The sequence below is a fragment of the Balaenoptera borealis genome (genome assembly GCF_965194805.1).
Source record: "Balaenoptera borealis genome assembly, chromosome: 10".
Lineage (NCBI taxonomy): Eukaryota > Metazoa > Chordata > Mammalia > Artiodactyla > Balaenopteridae > Balaenoptera > Balaenoptera borealis.
In genome coordinates, this window is record NC_138874.1 from 103,069,651 (window position 1) to 103,081,900 (window position 12,250).

Sequence of the window (12,250 nt, forward strand, 5' to 3'; positions counted from 1 at the left end):
TGGTCTACAGGAGGCAAAACCATGATCATCCCTCTACAGACTTGGGGTGTAAGTCCTGAGTATTTTGGACTTCTCTGTCCTTTTAAATTAGCTATTATTTAGTTGGAGGGAAAAACCTGCAGACCTCTGTTGTCATGATATGATAGCCCCTGAACCAGTTCGATAAGCCACAGATGCAAGGGTTAAACTCACTGACACATGAAAATGCAGAAGGAACCCACCTGAAAACACTAGGTCGAAACGTGCATTGAAAGCTTATTTCAAAGAGGCTGAGCCAGGCCTCACATTTAGTCTTAAAAACCCTTCTCAAAAGTAATTTATATCAAGGAGCTGTGGCAAATTCACCTTTTCTGTAAGTACATCATGACTCAACAAGCCTTTTGATCCATTATAGAATGGCAACAATATTTTAATTAGTCATTTTCACTTACTTGTCAGAACCTGTTTGGATAATCTAAATAACTTCACATCCTCTTAACATGCCTCCTGAGACTGTCTCAGAGAAAACAGGCTCAATTTTCTCGTAAATCGCCGATCCCAGTTAAGGGATAGATGAAGCTGCTATGGCAACCCCACTCCTGCTGACTTTTAGGCGAGACTCACTTTTTTTTTTTTTTTTTAACCTTTCCCAAATCATAAATCTATTTCTTTCATGGCTGAGATGATTTTTCTTGTCTCATTCCTTCTTCAGTGCTAGCACAGCCTGCTTTAAAAATTTTTCTCAAAAATAAATTTTGGAGCATGGTTTGATTAATAACTAGGTTTTCAGAAAACCTGTTTGCATTAGAAAGGCAAGAATCTCTAGATTTCTTACATTTCCTGCCCAAAGATGGTAAAGAGAGGGCACAGTCAGGCTCTCTCAACCTGTAGCTGTAAGAAAAAATGAATAATACACAAATGTTTTGCTTCCCCATATTCATTCATGGGAATCTTCTTAAAGGAAAAAATCCTCACATCTGTAGTAACAGATCAATTGAGTCAATTCCCCTAGCCCCTTTTACCATCAGACCCCCCAAATAGGATTCTTAAGTTCTTTCATCTCAAACATAAATTCCGCAGAGCTCTACAAGCACAGACAAAACAAAACAAAACAATCTGGAAACCACACTCTCCTTTCAATCTTGGGGGTAGCGGTCTGAAAAAACACTCTTTAAAAGGTCAATAAACTATTACTCAGTCAAATAACCTGCCTTTTTCTGCTCTTTACTACTAGACGCATGAAAAAAAACCTCCGTAGTTCATTTTGCATCATAAGAAAAGCAAAAAGTTTAAGTAAAATGTCCTTCAGGCCAAAGCCAGTGGCTTCTGTCGCCAGCATCCAGCATACCACGTCTGGAGGACCCTGGGGGTCTCCCATGTCGCCAAAGAAGCGGGGAATTTCACGTCTGCTCTGCAAAGCCAAGGACACCTCCAGCAACGTCGCTTTACCTTAATCCAGGGCTCCTTTTCTTCTGCTTCGGTTCCTGGTTTTGCTGAGCAGGGAACTCTGGGCTTCAAACTCACAACACTGCAAAGAGGCTTGTAAACGCCAGACCTCAGCCCGACAGACTGGGGCTCCCTGCCCGCCTGGGGGACACGAGCGGGGCTCCTCTCGGAAGCAGAGCTAACGAAATGCGCGTCTCTCCAGAGACACACACCGGAAAAGAGAACAGACTGGGGCAGGCGTTCCCACCCTCCCTCTCCCCACTGCATTTACTAGTTAAACACACCGGCAACCACTAACGGGCCAGTCCATGTTTCTGAAAAAGGAGGGGGGTATGTTTTCTTTTTTTTTTAACTGCAGGTGAGGAAAGTACCATTTCTTCACATTCACCCATGCTTGTCTGCACCATTAATCTGACAGTGATTGTCCCTGGGGCAGAGGCTTGCATTGAAACCAGCGTCTTATGCTTTTTACTTTCTTTCTTCGATTTGAGATGACGGAAAGGTACACGACTGAGCATAGAGATCAGATAGCCTCCTCTCCTAAGTCACTGCACTGGAGGCACACTTTATGGCATCCTTTCTGTAGGTGTAATAAAACACAGTGCAACTTGATTTTGGTTTCCACTCGTTATTCAGAATTTTCATATTTCAGAATGTTTGTATTGAGATAAATGTGATCCCCCCAAAACTTCACTTATGAAGCTTCCATGTTTCATACTGTTGGTACATTTTGTATTGTGTCCTTTTACCGCACCCAAAAAATTACTAGTTACCTACATTCCAGGCACTTTACACACCTTACCTCACGTCCACTAAACTGTCCTGCAGAAATCCCAGATGAACCCGCCACAGAAGGCAAAGCCACAGGCTCTGCATACTTATGAACAAACAGACGGAGCCAGAAACCTTCTACCACGCTGCTAGCACAGCCCCTTTTATGTAGCCCTCCCTTAGGACTAGGGCAAGATTCTGTTACGATTCCTGTCATTTTTAACAAGACTAAAGCGATTTAGGGAAATTTTTCATGGAGATTATTTGCTCGTAAAGATCAGCTAATAAAAAGACCTTTTGTGTGTGTGTGTAATCTCTCTAGGTTGGTTTGGAAGCAATCCCAAACATTGCCGAAGAAATGTAAGGATTTTAGCAATAAAACAGTGCTTCTAAAATGAAGAGGAAGCTACTGGGTTACACATTACAATAATTACAGGGGGTTAGCTAAAATTTCTAGTGCATTATCCTTCCCAGGAGTCAAAAGCCCCCATGAATGTGCTTTCACCACACCCTTTTAGGGTCAGTTTCTCTAAGTGTGATCTGTAGCCCCCTGGCCCTACCAGAATCCCCCAGAGCAGGGTGGCATGTTAACATGCAGATTCCTGGCCCCAGCCTGGTCCCCTAGAACCTCTGGGTGAGGTCTGGTAATCTATACTTTAAATGAGATATCCAGGTGATCCTAGAACTTCGCCTCTTGTTTGGGACATTAGTAGGCAGTCCACTGTTTGTCAGAGGAGTGAAAGTGTCCCTCCTTACAAAGGAAAAAGGGAAATTCAACCATGCTCCCAGGCACAGGGCTAGAAGTACTGAAGCATAAGAACTGGGATCACTAACCCCCAGACTTCATCATCCTCTTCTACTCTCCCATATCTGGACTTATCAGCTCCTCTTTCAGATTTTATTTCTGTAACCACCTCTATATCTTCTAGGATGGAGAGAAAGATGATGGTTCATCTTTAAATTTACCAAGCAGATTTCCAAATGAAAAGAGCCCCAAATCACCACCGGACAGAGTCAAGAGTTTCAAGAGACCTGCCTAGCTGGGCAGCCCTTAGCGAGCAATAACGAGATGCCTTTCCTGTCGACCTGCCTTCTCTACATTCATGTGGATGTGATTATGGGAAAGAAAGTGAAGAATAAAGAATCAAAGGAGGGGCTTAGGGATCTGTTTGAGGTGATGAAAATGTTCTAAAATTGGATTGTGATGATGGTTGTACAACTCTGTAAATTTACTAAGGATTATTAAATCACACAGTTAACCAGGGTGAACTGCAAGGTATGTAAATAAAGATGTTACTAATCAAAGGGGCAGGTGGTTAACATCTGTTCCAAAGGGACTCAGTCTATATCAAGGAGCTGATACTGGAGCTTTCACAGTCCGTAGAAGCTAAGAGGCCTCTTCATCATCATCCTAGATACTGAGAAAGGCCCCATCTAGGCAAATGTGCTGGGCATTATACAGAACAATTTAACAGAAAGCACAAATCCTCCAGGAGTTTATACTTAACAGACCACACTCAGGTGGATGTGATAACAGACATTAACAGACAAGAAAAAGACATGTGGGCATTTATTTCTCATGTGAGGGAAAGGAACCAGTAATCAGTAGGGTGGTGAGGAATTTATGCCCAAAGAGTATGTGAAGGCCATGACAAAAATTCATAATGGGAAAAACAATCATTCATCAACAAATCTTTATTTAGCAGCTGCTAGATGCCTTGTAAAAAGTACTGTAAAAGAAAATACTTGCTGGAACAATGATAGATTGAATTTATGGGCATGTGGATGTCTGAAGTTAAGTGATTTAAGAAAATTTCAAAAGAAAGCATCAACATGACTATTAACTTGTACATCTGAAATAAGCACATATTTAACTACATCAGAGAGTAAATCGGTGGGGGTGAGCCTGACTCCTTCATTCAGGTAGGAAGTTATGAGCTCATTCAATGTACTGGGCTTTTACAAAATCTTTTTCTTCACTTATAAAGGAAGAAAATGGAAAAAACATTCTTGAAGCATTGTATGTCAGGCACTGTCCCAGATGACTCATTTATAATCCGATTAAAGCCTTTAAAAGGTAAAGATTATCCATGTTTTACAATGAGGCTGCTGAGGCTCAGAGAGTTTAAGCAACTTGCTCAGCTCTAAGTGTAGGCACTATAATCAATCCTGGTGTGTCTGGCTGTGTCAGTTCTTTCTACTAACCACTCTTCCCTCTCCCACCTTACCTAAGGCCACTTCAAGCTCCAAAATTCCTGATTCTGTCTATGTTTCCAAGATGCCTGCCTGCAGCTTTGAGTTTTGCTGCAGGGCCATGAAAATAGATGGTTTATAAACAGTTTTCATTTGCAAGGCCACTCCAAAGTGTCCTTTAGGGAAAGGGATTACTGAACCAGTTCATTTTCTCTGGGCTGGATGAGCACCAGCCCTGACCGTCACTCCTCCTGGCACACTCTAGGCAGGTCCATCTGCTGGAGTTGGCATTACATCCCTCACAAGGTGGGAAGCCGTGAGGTGCAGGAAGCAAGCACGTTCAGGTGGAAAACAAAAGAGGAGGAAGCCTGTTCCTAGTAGGATATGTAGCAGGGCAGCATCGCTGCCTGAGGCCAAGGGGACCAAATGCACCCCTCTCCCCTGGAGCAGTCATCACCTCCTGGGCCTCGTGGAAAATTTCACATCCTGGACTTCCCTGGTGGTACAGTGGTTAAGAATCCGCCTGCCAATGCAGGGGACATGGGTTCGAGCCCTGGTCCGGGAAGATCCCACATGCCGCGGAGCAACTAAGCCCGTGCGCCACAACTACTGAGCCTGTGCTCTAGAGCCCGTGAGCCACAACTACTGAAGCCCGCACGCCTAGAGCCCGTGCTCCACAACAAGAGAAGCCACCGCGATGAGAAGCCCGCGCACCACGACAAAGAGTAGCCCCCGCTCGCTGCAACTAGAGAAAGCCTACGTGCATCAGCGAAGACCCAATGCAGCCAAAAATAAATAACTAAAATAAATAAAAAAGAGCAGAAGAGTAAAGACACCAAAAAAAAAAAAAAAAAAAATTTCACATCCTCACCTAGAGAAAGTTGTGCCCAGAATAGAAGTTGTCCTGGTGACCTGCGGATGGTGCCACATTTCAATGTCTACCCCCAAGTTGAACACTTGCTACAAGGGGCTAAGTGGACAAAAACATAAGGACAAAATACAGCCGAGGTAGCTCGAGACACCACCTTTTGTCTCAGCTGTCAGGAACCCAGAAGCTAGAGACGATTCCTTGAGACCAAAGGGTTGCCCTAATGCCCACTGGAGATACAACCCAGATTTCAGGAGAAAGGCTGAATCTGGGTGTAGAGAGCCCTTTGCCTCTCTCACCATCCACCAGATGGGCAGATCCAACAGGGTGGCAGGCGTTTTCTAATACGGATGAACTTTCAGATGGAGAAATGGATCCAGGTCAACCCACAAACGCCAATTTACCTCATAATTAAATTAAAATTATGATAGTCAGCAATGGAAAATATATTTTTCTTAATTTTTAAAGTTTACAACCTACTTACAAAAATGATTTGAAGTGGAAAACAGCACATTATACGCATGCAATTAAACCAAACAGTAAAATGAAAACCAAAGAAACAGACAAGGTAGGAAAAAAGTGACCTAAGACATCAGTCACAAGAGCAAATGGAGACAAATTTCTCACTCTCACCTGCCTGTACCTACCCATTCCTCAAAATCCAAAGCTGACTTCTAAGAATTGACAAGAATCTCTTTTAAACCCCAGGGCATTTATTGTGTGTGCCTCTTACTTGGCCCTCACACAACTGTGGGCCCCCAGTTATCTTTTGTGTACTGAGATACACTGTCAAAGATTGAACTCTTTTTCTGCTCCACCAAGAAATGGTCATGACAATTACCTTGAAATTCACTGAAGGTCACCTCTGCAGGGCAGGTGAGGCACCTTGGAATCGATCCCTTAGAAGAAGGGGTATAATCATCCCTTTTTGGGTTACAGTGGTGAAGGAGACATGAACAGAGCCAGGGGTGGGAGCAGGTGGGGAACAGGAGGAAGGGAAAGGATGGATGCTTTGGGTCCATGAGAATGCAGACACATGAGCCTTCTGAGGCTCACAAAGTGTTGGGTCCTGGAGAGGAGAAAGGACAGCTGAGGGGTCATCACTTCTGTGCTCAGAACAGTGGCCAGACCAGAGACCCATCCCTTCCCTGTACTTGTTGGTCACGTGTCTTCGCAGGCTGCCTCTCGGCTGTTGGGTCCTAGCTATTTCCAAAGTTCAATACCATCACTGAGAATCACCCTCAGACTGAAGATGCTGCAATAGCTTTGGGTACTCAAGAGCCCTGGGCGTCCCCGGGACACTACAGGGGGCGTAATTTTGGACTCGGACACCCTATTACTTTTAGAAATGCACGCCTCATCTATCTGAGAACAAGTCCTAAATCTCACACCTTCTTCTGTGGCCCCCAGTGCTGGGCCATCAGCACATCCTCAGTACTTCTTGCTGATTTCTCTGGAAGAGTCACATTACCCCACTTGGTTCGGCTGTCACCCCACTGCCACGTTGCACCAGCAAGAAGCTAAGCTCTCTGAAGTGAAATAACACTGAAAAACAGAACATCTTTTTTAACTCAAAATACAAAGTCTTTTCAAAATGTCATTTCCAGAGAAGAAAGCCCTTCCATTTGTGCTGGCAGAAATGGGTGCTTTTTAAAAATAAATATCGAATCTTTACTGCCTGTGAACAGTCTTCTGCTACCCTGGCAACACATTTCCTCTTATCATTAATGTAAGACAAAGTGGATAATTTTGGGTGAATCAGATAGATTTTCCTCCAATCATTTATCATGTCAATGTGCTTCTTATGCTCTACTGGGTCAATTCCTGATCTATTAATGATGGAAGGGACAAATATTAGCACTAAGTTATTCTTTGCAAATAAGACGTTGCAACCAACACATCATAAACCATACGTTGAATTTAAACTTCAGTTGGCTTTCCCTCACTGGGGAGATTATATGTTAATCAAGTCACACACTATGATCAGGGGCATGGTTCTGTGTGATGGCAACCTGTGACCAAGTGAGGGAATAAAACTTTAAATGCCCACAAAGGAAAGAAGGTGGTACACGATCTGGCATTAAGACATTTATTGACTTAATCCCCATTCTCGTCCTTTACCCACTTTCTTATACCTAATAAGTTAAGCTATCATAGACCAGAAGAAGGAAGAAGAGAGGGAGAGAGAGGAGTGGACTAACCTAGCTACTAATTAGGCCAAAGATTTTTATGTCTTTTTCAAATCCTGCAGCCCTATGAGGTAGCAATCGTATCCTCATTTTACAGATAAGGAAACCGAGAAATACAGGATCCCAAACCTCTCTATCACCTTGTATTGAATATCTCTCTGCATAGATGGATAGATGTATGCATATATGTATGTGTATCTATCTACCTACTACCTATCTACCTACCTACACTGAGATATAATCCACATGCCATAAAATTCACCCTTCTAAAAAAAGTGTACCATTCAGTAGTTTTTAGTATATTCACAGACTTGTGCAACCATCACCACTATCTAATTCAAGAACATTTCATCACCCCCAAAAGAAACTCCATACCCATTAACAGTCATTTCCCTCACCCCCCAGACACGGGCAACCACTAATAGACTTTCTGTCTCTACAGATTTGCCTGTTGTAGGAATCATATAATAGGTGGTCTTTTGTGACTAGCTTCTTTCACTCAGCATAATATATTCAAGGTTCATCCATGCTGTAGCAGGTATCAGGGACTTATTCCTTTTCACTGCTGAATAATATTCCATTGTATGGATAGTGTACATCTTGCTTAACTCATATTTAAGATGAGGCCATTTTTGCAGTTTATCGTTAAGCTATATTTTAAATGAGGAAAGGTGACCGGTGTCCCTATAATGGAATTGCCTCCCAGGCTCTTCTTGACTCTCCATTGAGCTCTGGGGAGTCCTAGACCAGAGCTTGGTGAAGAAAGCAAGCTCCCTCACTTGAGACAGCACCACCCATCAACAGTATTCTCCACAGGCCATGCCAGGTGCCCTGTGGAGCCTCCAGCTGAGTAAAGGAGACAAGGGAGAATGAGGCATGACGGTGTGGAAATAATACAACAGACTCTATGAGCAGGGTCCCTGACCTTTGGTGACATTTCACATGGGTAAAAAGGAAACCAAACAAGCAGCAAATGTTTACTGTCCTGAAAATAGATATAACAGGGCCACTAATGAGACACTTTCCCCATTTCACCAGGAATGGTAAATTTTGGTCCTTCTGTAAGTTATTTTGGGAGGCAAATTAATTACTTGTTTTCTGCAATGATTACTGCCAGATGGATCGTGAAGCAGCATGTGTGTAGGTGTGTGTTCCTATCTTCTGAGAACTGAGAGACCTGGCTTCTAATTGGGTTCTGTTACCAATCAGCCCCCAGGTCTCTGGCGCTCAGCAGCTTCATCTGTAGATGGAGGTCAGTAGGAACTGCTTTCATCACTTTACAGGCCTGTTGTGAGGATTAAATATTTATGAGATCATTTGTAAATGTGAAATATATCATACAAAAGCAGGCTATTGTGGTGGTTCACTGTCCACCGGGGCAGAGACCATCTCAACCAAGACTACAAATATTACTTGATTCTTTTCCTTTCCCTGATCCTCAAAAATATTTGGGTCCACAATTAAGGGGAAGGAGGCATGAATTCCTGGGAGTGCAGTGAGAATGAGAAGAATGAAATTAGTTTTCTGCATGAACACAGCTTGTTAGTCTTGCTTGCATTTATATGACATACATAGAACAAGAAAGGGGGGACTTCACCATTCAGTCTGTCTTTGCAAATTACATCTTCGATGGTGACAAAAAGATTATCTGCCATGCAAGTGCCCTGGGACAGCCTATATTTCCTCTCACTAGGTAACAGTTTAGCCCAGAACAAGATCTACTCATTGCTTGTGGCTGTTACAGCAGAACATGCTTAAAATACCTACAGCAAAAGGAAGGAAGGGGACAAGGGCCTCCAATTTATAACGTGAATTAGTTTCGCAGGAACATCATAAACATTTGTCCTTGGGCTTTATGAAAAAGGAGTTTTAATCAAAAAGTAAAAAAAAGTAAAAACAAAACAAGGTAAAACAAAACAAAGCCATCGGTTTTAATCCTTTGGAGAATCAAGGGAAAGGATTTGCTGACTCATGTTGTGATTCCATTTCCTACACTGCAGGGGTAGAGCAGGAGGGGTCTAAAGCCAGTCTAAGTCCTGTCTTTTCATCCAAGGCTTCCAAGTTAACAGATAAAGACAGGACGGTGTTGCCATAGGTATGAATGGAATGGCACTAAGGGGGCTGGAGGATTGGCCCTGGGCCACATTTGAGGGTCTCTCTCTTACATGGCGAGGCATTCAAATTCTGACAGACCCTGTCATACATTCTTCCCAGGAGAGCACAAGTGGCACAGTAAACACCAAACCACAGAAAGGCGTGGGCTACCAGCCATTCTGGAAAGACAGGAGGATTGATTTCCTGGGTGTGGCGACCTGAGGAAGAAGGCCAGGGAAAGACTAGGAGTCCAGCCCTCCGCTGGGAGGAATGCAGACACACCACGGGCCTTTGTCTCTGGGGCCAGAGCACACAGCAGGCTGGGCACACAGCCGGCCAGGTGCCTGCTGAGGGTGGCAATGCCTGCAGAGCCAGACAACCCTAAGAGCACTGGTCTTGAAGGAACCCGGGAGCGCTCGGTAAACACTGAGCTCCCTGGGGGAAGGGGGTTGTGCAAGAGAACAGACTAAGAGAAGTCAAGTCCAGCCTCGGTCTGCAGATGGAACAGCCCAGGACAGGGAAGGGGGCGGACATGGGACGGGCCCTTTTCCTTTACCCTCCAGACTTCTGTGTCTAGTTTGACATTGGCTTTTTTTTTTTTTTTTTCTGTACTGCATTCATTTTGCAACTATTTTGTTGCTGCTTTCTTTCTTGGGAAAGTTGGCAGGTAACCACCTGAACCCAGGAAAGGGAGTTTGTTGGAGTCAGAGATCTCCTAGGACCATTCACCAAAGATGGAAGGAAATTCATACCAAAGGGATGTCCCCAACGTCTATTGACATCTGTGCCCTAAGTCTGAAGTCTCATGTCATGTCCTGTTACCACTAAGCTGCTAAAGCAGAAGGGAGCTGGGTGGGGGAAGGGAAGGGAAGTAAGGACCAGGAGGAGGAAGGTTGCTTCAGAGACGTTTAGAGGTGGAGATGGAGATAGAAGACTATCGGCACACTCCAGTGTCTCACACGAATCTGCTTCTGGACTTCTTAGTTAGGAGGCAGGTTGTAAACATCTTCAGAATGCTCCTGAATTTCTAGGTTAATTAGCATAAGCTCTAAAATATGTGCCACTTATAGCAAGCCACTTGCTATAAGTGGCACATATTTTAGAGCTCTAAAATATGTGCCACTTATAGCAAAATATAAGTTATAAGTTTTTACAAAACTGAAAGCAAGCTAATGAAAAATAAAACTACAGTCTGAGTGTATGCCACATGCTGAGTGTTACAGGCCAGTTTCCAGAAAATCTCTCCAGAAAAAAAAGAACTGCTGGCTCTGACCACTTAGATCTAAGACATGAGAATTACAGAACTCAGATCCTTAGAACCAAAGTAACTTTAGGAGTCAAGTGGTCCAAGTCTTGGATTTACATATATATATATATATATATATATATATTTTTTTTTTTTTTTTTTTTTTTTTTTAAAGGGACTGGGGCATACACCTTAGCTGGAGGATTCAGTTACCTTTCTTTTTTTTTTATTTATTTTTGGCTGTGTTGGGTCTTCGTTTCTGTGCGAGGGCTTTCTCTAGTTGTGGCAAGCGGGGCCCACTCTTCATCGCGGTGCGCAGGCCTCTCACTATCGCGGCCTCTCTTGTTGCGGAGCACAGGCTCCAGACGCGCAGGCTCAGTAGTTGTGGCTCACGGGCCCAGTTGCTCCGTGGCATGTGGGATCTTCCCAAACCAGGGTTCGAACCCGTGTCCCCTGCATTGGCAGGCGGATTCTCAACCACTGCACCACCAGGGAAGCCCTACATATATATTTTTAATGCTTGTATTTAAAGAAAAAACTGAGGCTCAAAGAAATTGAGTGAGCTGCCCAAGGTCACATAGCTGTGATTTCCAGATCCAAGAGTAAATCCCTGATTTCCTATCCCCTGGAGCCCTTTTCATTAAAACACATGAAGGCTCTCCTCCCCACTCCCTCAAGCCAATGTAATGGGTAGGGCTTATGATATTAAGGAATAACGGAGAGAGAAGTTTAGAACAGGGTAGAGTTTCAGAGGTTACATGCCACTCCTTTTACCTGTGAAATGAAGATAGTCTCAAAGAGGCTAAACGATCTGTCCAAAATCACTCAGGAATTAGTGACATAGCTGAGCCTGGAGCTTCTTGATCATCGTCCAGGGACCCTCCTCCTTCTCAAATCTCCCTCCAGTGTCTGCTCGTATCTCAGGTAAAACCACACCCAGAGAAGTGGCCTTAGGACACCTCCGATGCTTAGCGAGGGTTCAATTAAAACCACACCAGAAAAAAACTGAAACCATTTCCACTAAGATCAGGAACAAGACAAGGTTGCCCACTCTCACCACTATTATTCAACATAGTTTTGGAAGTGTTAGCCACAGCAATCAGAGAAGAAAAAGAAATAAAAGGAATCCAAATCGGAAAAGAAGAAGTAAAGCTGTCACTGTTTGCAGATGACATGATACTATACATAGAGAATCCTAAAGATGCTACCAGAAAACTCCTAGAGCTAATCAATGAATTTGGTAAAGTAGCAGGATACAAAATTAATGCACAGAAATCTCTTGCATTTCTATACACTAATGACGAAAAATCTGAAAGAGAAATTAAGAAAACACTCCCGTTTACCATTGCAACAAAAAGAATAGCATATCTAGGAATAAACCTACCTAAGGAGACAAAAGACCTGTATGCAGAAAATTATAAGACACTGATGAAAGAAATTAAAGATGATACAAATAGATGGAGA

The 12,250-nt window shown here is 43.4% G+C and overlaps 1 protein-coding gene across 16 annotated transcripts in view; it reads right to left on the reverse strand.

The window, feature by feature from the left end:
- ABLIM1 (actin binding LIM protein 1) overlaps window positions 1-12,250 on the reverse strand; it is a gene marked incomplete at its 5' end in the record, with an annotated part of 334,066 nt that overhangs the window by 83,773 nt on the left and 238,043 nt on the right. The window contains one exon of one of the 16 annotated variants that reach the window (XM_082407817.1): window positions 1,429-1,692. The exons of the other annotated variants lie outside the window; for them this stretch is intronic. Coding sequence (XP_082263943.1) covers window positions 1,429-1,692 — 264 coding nt within the window. Of the gene's footprint in view, window positions 1-1,428; window positions 1,693-12,250 lie in introns of those variants that run through there. 16 annotated transcript variants of the gene reach the window in all.